The 13857-nt window shown below is 42.6% G+C and overlaps 1 protein-coding gene across 1 annotated transcript in view; it reads left to right on the top strand.

The window, feature by feature from the left end:
• LOC139368285 (eukaryotic translation initiation factor 3 subunit C-like) overlaps nt 1–13308 on the top strand; it is a 59253-nt gene extending 45945 nt beyond the window's left edge. The window contains exons 15-24 of the mRNA XM_071107020.1: nt 1399–1558; nt 1862–1927; nt 2683–2770; nt 2967–3132; nt 7817–7858; nt 8387–8431; nt 8619–8666; nt 9259–9300; nt 9783–9824; nt 12682–13308. Coding sequence (XP_070963121.1) covers nt 1399–1558; nt 1862–1927; nt 2683–2770; nt 2967–3132; nt 7817–7858; nt 8387–8431; nt 8619–8666; nt 9259–9300; nt 9783–9824; nt 12682–12908 — 926 coding nt within the window. The 3' untranslated portion in view covers nt 12909–13308. The remainder of the gene's footprint in view (nt 1–1398; nt 1559–1861; nt 1928–2682; nt 2771–2966; nt 3133–7816; nt 7859–8386; nt 8432–8618; nt 8667–9258; nt 9301–9782; nt 9825–12681) is intronic.
• Nucleotides 13309–13857: the final 549 nt, after the last annotated feature.

Genomic DNA, 13857 nt, shown 5'->3' with positions numbered 1-13857 from the left:
TAAAAGATAAAACAAACAAGAAAAAGAAAAGCCATACATTCAGATAGGATGCTGGAGATAATTTAGATGGTGTCCACAAGAGGGCAACAGTATATGTGCAAAGTTTCAGACTGATAACTTCAAGAGCTACATGACATTTAGTATGAAGTCACCCAGGTGTCCCTCACGAGTTGCCCAAATGTACCCAAGTGGCCTAATTGGTAAATGGATACATTTTCAAGAAAATAACTACAGAGAACATACAAAAATGCTATGCTAGTAAAAAAAACACAAGTTTACACCCAGGAATGTCATACATGATGGATCACTAGCTTCCCTACATAACAAGAATGCTGATCCAATGTCTCCAAACACAGAACCATCCTCTCATCTATGGACAGGTTTTTGGTCAGGCTGAAAGTGGGTCTTGCAGGCCTCAACCATGCTGGGGTAGAGAGGCTCTGCAAAATCAAACCGATCAAAGCTTGCTGTGCCTCTCTTGTCATTGTTGTCGTCAGCTTGTGGGTCACTGATATGAAACGCCCGCGAGTTAGAAACCTTTTAGTAGATATGACAGTGGTGGGAAAAGGCAGTTGGTAGAGTGTTGAGCTTCTCCAGTAGTCCTTCAGGTTTTTCAGCTTCACAAGCCCCATCCATGTAAATGACCAGTGAGATGTAACAGTACAGGTATTGGATGGAAAATGGCTTCCATGCCTCTTTCTTGCCTGCTTGCTTTTTAGCCCCACACTTGCTGGTGTTAGACACCAGCGAATCAAGAACTGACAAGGAGAAACACATCTGTAAACGATGAAGGAGGCTGTACTTTCTAGTTATGTCCAGCCGAGGTTCTGTCTGCCTTTTCGGTCAAGATGTTGGTGGCTCCAAATCATCATCTAGCACAGTGTGCCAACGGTCCCCTGCCTCTTCGGTTACAGCTGTTGCACTTCCCCTCCTCTACTTCTTGGCTGGCCTCTTCACACCTCTTAGATGACCAGGCGGGGCTCAGATGCTTCAACGTCTGAATGAGTGGGGGATGGACACCTTGACTTTGGGGGTTCCCATTGTTTATCCAAGTCCCTAGCACGATGGAAGAAAAAAAAATCTGTAAGAATACTTTTACAGATGAGCCCTGTATCAATACATAAAATAAACACATCTATAAACATATTTATTATAGAGTGGGATATATATATATATTTTTTTCCCCGATTGGCCTTTATGATATCCAGTAATCCCGAGATGTCAACACACAATGTATATTTAAACAAAAATGTACTTTGAGGAAAGTGGGTGGCTAAGAATGTCATTAAGCCTTACGATAAGATTGTACAGCTGATACAGACCAGTACCAATACAGATACAGCAATGGGCATACCATAAAACACTAAACAAATCCATCCCTCTCCGTGGCCCTTCCAGGACCCCCAGAGAGCATGCGTGAGCACGTGGTCGCGGCCAGCAAGTCCATGAAGATGGGCGACTGGCGCACCTGCCACTCATTCATCATCAACGAGAAGATGAACAGCAAGGTTTGCGATCTATTCCCTGAGACGCAGTGCGTGCGAGAGATGCTTGTCAGGTTAGTGTGTCAAATGGATGATATTAAAGGTCTGCTTTCACCCCTATTATGCAACTGTCCCTCGTTTTATCAGTAGTCGTGTTTCAGTAGGTAGTATCAACGAATCGCAGCCTGGAATGGTCGAATAAAATTTATTCAATCAAGTCCATAGAAGGACTAATAAAACAACCCTTTAGAAAAATAAAGTTGCACACTAGTACACAAGTAGTTTGTAATTTCATGACTGAACTAATGTTTTGGCAACACAATGCCTCCTTCAGAGGTAGCACTCCTGTAACTTATCTTGATGGTTTGTGGTTGCAGGAAGATCCAGGAGGAGTCTCTGAGGACTTACCTGTTCACCTACAGCAGCGTTTACGACTCCATCAGGTAATAACTTTTCAAACTAACTAAACGGTTTCCCAGTTACAAACTAAGCCTAGTCCTGGACTAAAAATAACTTTCAACGGAGATTCTCTATTCAATGTTCTATTCTTAACTACTGTAGCCTGGTCCCCAACTGTTTGTTATTGCCAACTCCTATGGCATGACAATGGCCATAGGGATTACTATAGGCTTATTCCCGTGTAGTCAACCTTCCAAAATCACATCCTGTTCACTCAGCTATTGGATGTCTGGTGAACTTCCTGTTTGGATTTCTGCCTGAGTCGGTGACATTCAGCACTCGCATTTGATTGGCTCTGAGTAAAAATGGCGTTTCCCCTCTGGAGAGGCATTTCCTTGTCTTTCATTTATTTGGCCATATCTCGGTTTTAGTTGCCTATGCGGCATTAGTTTTGTATCTTATGCATGCCAACTTGTTGCAAGTCAACATTTGTTTTTGAAATACAACATATTTACAACATATATACGACATGCAAAATCTTTGATTGGTTTGATGTGTCAACCCGTCACTGGTTTCCATCTAGACTACCGAACTCAACCCAAGCAAGAATACTTCCTGAGGAGTTACTTCCCCAGGTTTTCTAACTACTGTGAGAAGCCTGGGATTCTGCTACCATTTGGTTATACAGCACAAAAGGATCTGGGACCAGGCTACATCTACTGTGCCTCATATAATTATCGCCTGGTTAAATGGATGAATGGATTAAATACAATCTTTCTCCTTCCCCTTTGTGTCTCAGTATGGAGACACTGAAGGAGATGTTTGAGCTGGAGCTGCCCATGGTGCACAGCATCATCAGCAAGATGATCATCAACGAAGAGCTCATGGTAAAACCCACGGCATCAATGTGTCATGTGTAGACCGTTCAGCACCATAGACTTAATAAAGCTAGATATATTATATTTTTTTATGAACCTGGAGCTGTAACATGTTTGTGTGTGTGTGTGTGTCTCTGAATGGCTTTCGCATGTGTGTCGGTCTGTCCATATGTCATCTGTGTCTCGTCTGTCTTTCCTCCCCCAGGCATCCCTGGACCAGCCCACCCAGACGGTGGTGATGCACCGCACAGAGCCCACCTCCCTGCAGAACATGGCCCTGCAGCTGGCAGAGAAGTTGGGTGGCCTGGTGGAGAATAACGAGCGCGTCTTTGACCTCAAGCAGGGCGTCTACGGTGGCTACTTCAACAGAGGTTAGTGGAGCAGCCGCATAGAATACATGTGCAGAGCCTTTCGTCTAGTGGTAACACCTGACTCCTAGCACATACATGCCAACCGCAGAGACTGGGGTTCGATCCCTGTGTCCACCATTCATATGGTCACCCCTTCTAGGGCTGGCACGGTAATTGTATAACCGTGTAACTGACGATTATGGATGAAGACCGTAAATAAAATAACCATCATAACCGTTCATTTTTATAGTATTTTTAAGTAAATATGCCCAATAGCTGTATTGTACATTAATGATTATAGTTTGACGGATTATCTCATTCTCCTCCCTCTATGCTCTCTCTCCTTAAAAATGTGTTCCTTTTGATAATATGATCTGTATCTACCCTATGTGCTCTGGCTATACATTTTATCCGGTTTGTAAAGATGCTAAAAGACACCATTTCTGCTGAAATGAACTACCAAATGTGATTCTTGGTGAGTGTGGACCTTTATAAGGGAATGTGAATCTGAGACGGTGATGAAATCGTTTTTGACTAGATGGGATACAGCTTTTGTCAGATTTGACTTTGTAGCATGTTAGCACTTCCGCAGCAGTTTAGGATAGAAAGTTAGGATAATTAGTTTAAGGTTATGAAAAGGGTTAGGGTTAGGGTTAGATCAAATGGCCCCCCAAAAATATTTTGACGTTAATTTGACTATCTCTTCTAGCCATGACCGATGAAAACCGAAGTTGAAATCCATGCTAGACTAGCAAATGTGAAGTATGTGTGCAACAGCTGCACACTGCAACTGCATGATCACTGCTTCAAATATTTGTAATAATAACCCAAGAAAGACCACAGCCTGTTGTTTCCAATGGGAACGCACATCAATCATAGTGGGCAGAACAAGCAAGGTGGTGGGCAGAGCCAAGCACGCGCAAGCAAGATCCTATTGGTGTGGTCTAGCATGTATTTGCATATTTCCGTTAGTGCTGGTGTGCAATAACTAAATTTGCCCTTGCACTCCTTTTGAACAACGCAATTTTTAGAAACATCTGGTTCATTGTTCTATCTGTGACTATGTGATAGACTTGTTTACTGCAGTTGCTAGGCAATGGAAATAGAATGACTAGATTAGGCTTTGAAGCTCTAACCCTGGCAATTTGACTGATATACTCATGGGTACACTAGCAATGTCTGCCTGGTATTGTGATGCAATAATGTTCATGGTCATTTTGGATGTTCTATCAACTGATGCTCGATTGCCATGGTAACTTGGAATGTTCATTTAAAATTATGCTTACTGATATGGCTCATGCAATTTAAGGTATTTTTTGTTGCGTTTACTCAATAAATCACAGAACAGATTGAAGGGTTATTTTACTTCCTGGCATGGGTACTTCTTGCCAGTCCACCCATGATTCCATCATTGACTTGAATGGGAACGGCCGATCTATTCTTTATATTTCTGTGGTGCTACTGCTTTTGCTAGAAGCGGCGCAGCAGAAAGAGATGAGCGGAGAAAATAACACACCTGGTGAGACAAAACCGCAACTCATCAGTGATGAGCACTTTTTGCCAGTCTGGTCCAGCGACGGTGGGTTTGTGCCCATAGGCAACGTTGTTGCCTGTGATGTCTGGTGAGGACCTGCCTTACAACAGACCTACAAGCCCTCAGTCCAGCCTCTCTCAGCCTATTGCGGACAGTCTGAGCACTGATGGAGGGATTGTTCGTTCCTGGTGTAACTTGGGCAGTTGTTGTTGCCATCCTGTACCTGTCCTGCAGGTGTGATGTTCGGATGTACCGATCCTGTGCAGGTGTTGTTACACGTGGTCTGCCACTGCAAGGACGATCAGCTGTCCGTCCTGTATCCCTGTAGCGCTGTCTTAGGCGTCTCACAGTACGGACATTGCAATTTATTGCCCTGGCCACATCTGCAGTCCTCATGCCTCCTTACAGCATGTCTAAGGCACGTTCATGCAGATGAGCAGGGAACCCATGCATCTTTCTTTTGGTGTCCGTAGAAAGGCCTCTTTAGTGTCCTAAGTTTTCAGAACTGTGACCTTAATTGCCTACCGTCTGTAATCTGTTAGTGTCTTAACGACCGTTCCACAGGTGCATGTTCATGGTTCATTGAATAAGCATGGGAAACAGCATTTAAACCCTTTACAATGAAGATCTCTACATTTATTTGGATTTTTACGAATTATCTTTGAAAGACCGGGTCCTGAAAAGGGGGCGTTTCTTTTTTTGCTGAGTTTATATATATGCCCCATGTGGGACTATAACTCACAACCATTGAACCAAGAGCCAACTGTTTTAGCAGACTGTGCCACCAATTAGTCATAGGTTTTGGGGGAAAAGGCTAGTTGACTATAATAGCCTCCACTTTTCTGGGAAGGCTTATCACTAGATGTTGAACATTGCTTTCACAAGCATTAGTGAGGTCAGGCACTGATTGATGTTGGGAGATTTGGCCTGGCTCACGGTCGGCGTTCCAACTCATCCTAAAGGTGTCAGAGGGGCTCTGTGCGGGCCAGTCTAGTTCTTACACACCGATCTCGACAAACCATTTCTGTATGGACCTCGCTTTGTGCACGGGGGCATTGTCTTACTGAAACAGGAAAAGGCATTCCCCAAACTGTTGCCACAAAGTTGGAAGCACCGAATTGTCTAGAATGTCATTGTATGCTGTAGCGTTTAGACTTCCCTTCACTGGAACTAAGGGGCCTAGCCCGAACCATGAAAATCCCCCAGATCATTATTCCTCCTCCACCAAACTTTACAGTTGGCACTGTGCATTCGAGCAGGTACGTTCTCCTGGCATTTACCAAACCCAGATTTGTCCATTGGATTGCCAGATGGTGAAGCGTGATTCATCACTCCCGAGCACGCGTTTCCACTGCTCCAGATATGCTGAGCACTTGTTGGCTGCTTTTCCTTCACTCTGAGCTCTAACTCATCCCAAACCATCTCATTTGGGTTGAGGTCCTGTGATTGTGGAGGCCAGATCATCTGATGCAGCACTCCATCACTCTCCTTCTTGGTCAAATAGCCCTTACACCGCCTGGAGGTGTGTTAGGTCATTGTCCTGTTGAAAAACAAATGATAGTCCCACTAAGCCCAAACCAGATGGGATGGCGTATTGCTGCAGAATGCTGTGGTGGCCATGCTGGTAAAGTGTGCCTTGAATTCTAAATAAATTAGACGGTGTCACCAGCAAAGTACCATCACAGCACCTCCATGCTTCACGGTGGGTACCACCCATGCGGAGATCATTCGTTCACCTACCCTGCGTCTCAGAAAGACAGTGTTTAGAACCAAAATTTGGACACATCAGACCAAACAATTCTGGACTTGGCCCAAACAATTCTCTTATTATTATTGGTGTCCTTTAGTAGTGGTTTCTTTGCAGCAATTAAATCTGAACAGTTGATGTTGAGATGTCTGTTACTTGAACTCTGAAGCATTTATTTGGGCTGCAATCTGAGGCGGTTCTCATGAGAGCCAGTTTCATCATAGCGCTTGGTGGTTTTTGCAACTGCAATTGAAATTTTCCGGATTGACTGACCTTCATGTCATAAAGTAATGCTGGAATGTCGTTCCTTTGCTTATTTGAGCTGTTCTTGTCATAATATGGACATAATATGGACTTGGTCTTTTACCAAATAGGGCTATCTTCTGTTTACCACCCCTACCTTGTCACAACACAACTGATTGGCTCAAACGCATTAAGGAAAGAAATTCCACAAATTAACTTTTAACAAGGCACACCTGTTAACTGAAATGCATTCCACGTGACTATCTCATGAAGCTGTTTGAGAGAATGCCAAGAGTGTGCAAAGCTGTCAAGGCAAACGGTGGCTGCTTTGAAGAATCTCAAATATAAAATCTATTTTGATTTGTTTAAACACTTTTACATGATTCCATATGTTATTTCATAGTGTTGATGTCTTCACTATTATTCTACAATGTACACAATAGTAAAAAATAAAGAAAATCCCTTGGTTGAGCAGGTGCGTCCCAACTTTTGACTGGTACTGTATATAGTGTAGGTACAAATATAGTCATATAATCCTCATAGACTACATGTTTATTTGTCTTTTGAAAAACGCGTGTGTGAACTTTGAATTTGGTCATGTGGAAATGTGCCTTACTGCCTTTTGAATTGTGTTTAACGTCAGTAGTGTCGTCAGAGAAGCATCAGGCTAAATACATTGGCACACCCCATTGCCAAATAAGGCGCGCTGTCTCCTGCTTTTATAGTAAGCTTCGAGGTGGTACCAGCCAGCACATCTAGAGGGGAGCGTGTTTCATGCCAAACTCCTCCCTTGATGACGTAGAGGCACCTTCTCTTGACAAACTGTCAAAATGAAGACCAGAATTATCTTAGAACTAATCTGGTTTTAGATGGAGAAAGTTTTTGCTGAAATGTAGTTTTTAAAATGTGGCAGCTTCTAGGGCTTTTATCCAAATGTTGCAATATGGGATAGAATGAAATGCCTTACTCCTAAATAGTCCAACAAGAACACTAATACTAGCATACTGATTATGTATCAGTATTTTTTGTATGCCCTGTTGTGTGACATGATGAAATTTGCCACAAATACCACTTAATTGAATCCTCTTGGTGCCTTAGGACACACAAAGCACCACATACAAGTAACACTGACGAAGTGTTTTTAACGTGTGTGTTTGTGTGTTTGTTTGTTTTTTTTACAGATCAAAAAGGCTACCAGCAGAAGCAGGGTGGCTACAACAGAGGTAAGTGCCAATCTTGTACACACAGGTCCACACAGGCCTTAGGGTGTGTGTTTCCGTACCACTGACCACAATATTATCCTTAGCAAACCTGCACCAACGCAGGAGGTCGCTGTCCTGTATTTTGAATGTTGTAATGATGTATTTTTTTTCTCCTAATACATTGAGCACTAATTAATATGCATGTTATATTTAATATGTGTGATTGTGGTGGTGTGTATTGCCCATTTCTCACTATGCAGAGCTGTACTGCACAGGCCTGGTTATACATCCACCATAAATACTGGAACTGTGCCAAAGAGGACAATGTGAAGATAAAATATTACAGTAGCACAATGAGATTGTGGCTGGCATGATAGTGTGAAAAAGGTATTGGTGCCTGTAGGCAATAGGCATATATTGTGTGGGGAAAAAAACAGGAAGATTTTTTTTTTTTTTTTATTTTATTTTTTTATCCTTGTGTGTGTATGCCCACGCTCATTACGTGCCGCAGCTGTGTGTTTCTAAACTGTTTTCACTGTACGGTTTCAGGCCAGAGAGGCAGTTACCAACAGAAGCAAGGCGGTTACAACCGAGGTGTTTAAAATCATTGATTGAAATGCATGCTTGTCTGAATCTTATAGGATAGCGACTGTATATGTGTCTTATTTCAGTTTGTATGTGAGAGAGACGTTTTTATTATATGTAGTCAAACGTGTTTTTTTTCCCCTCACATGACGTGTCACAGCTGTGTGTGTAAACGGTTTTCATTGTACGTTTTCAGACGGTCAGAGAGGCGGCTACCAACAGAAGCAAGGAGGTTACAACAGAGGTGCTTATGAACACATTTCTACTGCCTTTATTTTCTAAAGAATGTCTTTATTTAAAAAATTAAATGCTTAGAATATTTTTAAAGCCACTATGAGTGAGCTGCAGACCGATCATTCTGTCGTGCCAGAGCCGCTGGACATGGTTGTCAGTAGTCTAGAACCATCAGGATGTGGTTGTGTTTAGGCGGTTTTCGAGAAACATTATGTATTCATGGGTTTACTGTTCTGTAAATACTATAACTGTTTAAAAGAAAAATGTGTCTTTGGAAGAAGAAAAAAACAGCAATTAAATGTTTAATCCATTTTATTTAAGGATTGCTCTAGCTTAAACTATGAAACAGAAAGAACATGTAATTGAACCCAGTAACAGCTTCTTGCTATGAGAAATATTTGACCGAAACCCGCATGCAAGATGTAAGGTCAATTGATGAAAGCGTAGCTGAACAACTACTCGATTAAAAATAAAATAAAAAGTGTGAACAAGCACAAATGTATAGACATTATTAAAGTGCACAAGTCATTTGTGGATTATAATTGGACACATCAGTTGTGGCCTCGCTCGTGCTTACAGTTTATGGTTACGGTTGGTTTCAGACGGAGGCGGTTACCAACAGAGGCAAGGCGGTTACAACCGAGGTGCTTATGAACCATTTTATACCACCTTTATTTTCTTATGAATGTCTGAATTTTTCATTTTCTTCTTAAAGCCACTGTCAGTGAGCTTGCAGTCCCCTCTTTTCCCATTTCGCAATGCCCAAGCCTTGGACACTATTAATAGTAGTCTAGAATGGGATTTGACACCTATAAACAGAATTATCCTTTTAAGTGTACTAATTTCAGTTAATATATACCATCGTAAAAACAATGCATTGGTTGTGTTTAGGTAGGTCTAAAGAAACCGGTATTTCAAACATACTATCAACTTCATATTTAGTTAGAGGAAAAAAACAAATTTTATTTGATCAAGAAAAGTACCCTAAAGCCACATGCAAATGATGAAAGCGTAACTAACCACCGCATAAGCACCCAATGCAAACAAGCACAAAAGTCATTTTTAGAATATATTGGACACATTAGTTGTGGCCTGGCACATGCTTACCATTTATGGTTGGTTTCAGACGGAGGCGGTTACCAACAGAGGCAAGGCAGTTACAACCGAGGTGCATATTAATTTATACCACCTTAATCCTCTAAATGTCTGAATTTTACTTCTCTTTTTTCTTAAATCCAGTCTGTGACCTGCAGTCCCCCTTATCATCCCTTCATGCCTGAACCTCTGGCCCCTCTAAAAACGTCCCCCCAACATTTCATTCTCTCTGTCTTTCACTTCTGTTCTTCGCACAACTTGTTAGCATTAACCCACACATAGTACAATGCATTTGGAAAGTATTCAGACCCCTTGACTTTTTTCCACATTTGTTATGTTACAGCCTCATTCTAAAATTGACTGCATTGTTTTTTTTCTCTCATCATACTACACACAATACCCCATAATGACAAAGCAAAAACAGGTTTTTAGAAATGTATAAAATATATAAAATATAGATCTCATATTTTTTTTTACGTAAGTATCCAGACCCTTTGCTATGAGACTCAATTGACCTCAGGTGCATCCTGTTTCCATTGATCATCCTTGATTTTTCTACAACTTGATTGGAGTCCACCTGTGGTAAATTCAATTGATTGGACATGATTTGGAAAGGCACACTCCGGTCTACAGTGCATTCGAAAAGTGTTCAGACCTCTTGACTTTTTCCACATTTTGTTACGGTACAGCCTTATTCTACAAATTATTAAATTGTTTTTTCCCTTCAATCTACACACAATACCACTTAATGACGAAGCAAAAACAGGTTTATAGAAATTTGAGCTAATTTATTACAAATGGATGACATTTACATAGGTATTCAGACCCTTTACTCAGTACTTTGTTGAAGCGCCTTTGGCAGCGATTACAGCCTTGACTCTACTTGGGTATGACGCTACAAGGAGTTTCTCCCATTCTTCTCTGCAGATCCTCTCAAGCTCTGTCAGGTTGGATGGGGAGCATCGCTGCACAGCTATTTTCAGGTCTCTCCAGAGATGTTAGATTGGGTTCAGGTCCGAGCTCTAGTTGGGCCACTCAAGGACATTCAGAGACTTGTCCCGAAGCCACTCCTGCATTGTCTTGGCTGTATGAACCTTCGCCCCAGTCTGAGGTCCTTAGTGCTCTGGAGCAGGTTTTCATCAAGTATCTCTCTGTAACTTGCTCAGCTCATCTTTCCCTCGATCCTGGACTAGTCTCTCTGCCACTGACAAACATTGCCACCACCATGCTTCACCGTAGGGATGGTACCAGGTTTCCGCCAGACGTGACGCTAGGTATTCAGGCCAAAGAGTTACATCTTGGTGTCATCAGACCAGATAATCTTGTTTCTCATGGTCTTTGGGTGACTTTTGGCAAACTCCAAGCGGGCTGTCTTCCCTTTAACTGAGAAGTGGCTTCCGTCTCGCCACTCTACCATAAAGGCCTGATTGGTGGAGTGCTGCAGAGATGGTTGTCCTTCTGGAAGATTCTCCCACCTCCACAGAGGAACTCTGGAGCTCTGTCAAAGTGACCAACGGGTTATTCTTCATCTCCCGATTGCTCAGTTTGGCAGTGGCCGGCTCTAGGAAAAGTCTTGGCGGTTCCAAACTTCTTGCATTTAAGAATGATTGAGGCCACTGTGTTCTTGGGGACCTTCAATGCTGCGGACATTTTTTGGTACCCTTCCCCAGACATGTGCCTTGACACAATCCTGTCTCGGAGCTCTACGGACAATTCCTTCAACCTCATGGCTTGGTTTTTGCTCTGACATGCACTGTCAGTTGTTGGACCTTATACAGGCAAGTGTGTGTGCCTTTCCAAATCATGTCCAATCAATTAAATTTACCACAGGTGGACTCCAATCAAGTTGTAGAAGCATCTCAAGGCTAATCAATGGAAACAGGATGCACATGTGCTCAACTTTAAGTCTGATAGCAAAGGGTCTGAATATTTGTAACGTAACAAAATATGAAAAAAAGTCAAGGGATCTGAATACTTAACAAATACACTGTTTATAAGGTCCCGCAATTGACAGTGCATTTCAGACCAAAAACCAAGCCATGAAGTCGAAGGAATTGTCCGTAGAGCTCCGAGACAGGATTGTGTCGAGGCACAGATCTGGGGAAAGGCACCCCTACGGTAAAGCATGGCTGTGGCAGCATCATGCTGTGGGGATGTTTTTCAGCGGCAGGGACTGGGAAACTAATCAGGATCGAGGGAAAGATGAACGGAGCAAAGTACAGAGCGAGATCCTTGATGGAAACCTGCTCCGACTGGGGCGAAGGTTTACCTTCCAACATCACAACTATCCTAAGCACACAGCCAGCCAACGCAGGAGTAATCTCTGAATGTCCTTAAGTGGCCCAGCCAGAGCCCGGACTTAAACCCGATCAAACATCTCTAGAGTGACCTGAAAAAAGCTGTGTAGCGACACTCCCCATCCAACCTGACAGTGCTTGAGAAGATTTGTAGAGAAGAATGGGAGAAACTACCCAAATGCAGTTGTGCCAAGCTTGTAGCGTCATGCTGTAATCGCTGCCAAAGCTGCTTCAACAGATTACTGAGTAAAGGGTCTGAATAATGGTGTAAATGTAATTTGTTTTTATTTGTAATAAATTTGCAAACATTTCTATAGTCCTAACCAAGAAGGCTCGAGACTATGATCTCTGCCAAATGTGCTCCAGCAATGTACTGAGGAAACAGTGTAAATACTTTTTTATATATATTTGCAAAAATTTCTAAAAACCTGTTTTTGCTTTGTCATTATGGGGTATTGTGTGTAGATTGAGGGGGGGAGAAAACTATTTCACCATTTTAGAATAAGGCTGTAATGTAACAAAAATGTCTCGGTCTTTTCAGCTCTTTTTGTCTGGACATTTTACTTTTCTGTTCACATTTTCCTCATTTAATCGTTCTTTTCTTTCTTTCTCCATCTTTGTTTCTCTTCACAGATGGAAACCGAGGCGGTGGTGGCTACCAGGGGCAGAACAGGGGGGGCTATCAGGGTGGTGGTGGTGGCTATCAGGGTGGTGGTGGTGGCTACCAGGGTGGTGGTGGCGGCTACCAGGGTGGTGGTGGCGGCTACCAGGGTGGTGGTGGCGGCTACCAGGGTGGTGGTGGCAGTGGTGGCTACAGGGGAGGCTACAAGGGGGGCTACCAGGACAGGAGAGACTACTGAGCCAGAGGAGCTGCCCTCGGAACCTGGTCCAACAGAGCCAGCCCGTCTTCATTCCAAAACTATATTATCTTGGGTTGTATCACTTGACATTGCAGCTCTACTACGCTTTTCTCCCTTTGTACAACATTGATCAGCTTTCCCTCTACATGACAGGCTTGAAAACCGTTGTACTTATTCAAGTCAGTTTCCCTATATATTTAAACTTTGTAGTATAATATCTGAATTGACTATGCTTTTTGTCGAGTGTGAATGTGTTTAGACTAATGGTGTTGAATAATTGTGTGTGACGAGATTAATGCAGTTGCAGTGTGTTTGGCAGTTTGGCAGTGTATCAGGGAAAGAGACATGTCAAGTAAAGTATTTTCAGTTGTAACCTCTGAAATAAACATTATTGAATCAATATATGGTTTTGTCTGATTCTTTAAGTCCATTAAAACATTGTTTTTTGGAGACGAATCAAAACATTGTTGCCCTCTAATGATAACTACAGCAAAATCAATCTGGCACCTGACACACATCTCTTATCCAGCGACACTAGACTAAAGCTGTACTCAGGAAAGCTAATGAGCTCTATGGGCATCTTTGAGACTGAATGTGTTATTCGGGGACACAAAAACAAGTTGCAATTTGAGATCATGAAAACCAGTCAACATCTTCTTTCAGGCTCTACATGCAAACGCCTGGGACTGATGCAGTTTGCCGTACCAAATGACCTGCACATTGTGGATCATGTCCAGCATGGACCCCTGTCCAAAGAACAACTACTCATCAGATATGACAATGTATTCAACAGGCCTGTTGAATTAGTACCTGGGGAGGTACTATACATTGAATTGGATGAGAGTGTCACTCCTGTCCAGTGTGCTCCGCGCAGTGTGCCCATTGCAATGAAAGTGGCTGTGAAGGCCCAGCTGGACAAGTATGAGGCCGATGTCCACGTGACTGAACC

This window comes from Oncorhynchus clarkii, chromosome 16 (assembly GCF_045791955.1).
Source record: "Oncorhynchus clarkii lewisi isolate Uvic-CL-2024 chromosome 16, UVic_Ocla_1.0, whole genome shotgun sequence".
Taxonomy (NCBI): Eukaryota; Metazoa; Chordata; class Actinopteri; order Salmoniformes; family Salmonidae; genus Oncorhynchus; species Oncorhynchus clarkii.
The sequence above is the reverse complement of the archived record's forward strand: the minus strand, read 5'-3'. Positions and strand labels throughout refer to the sequence as shown.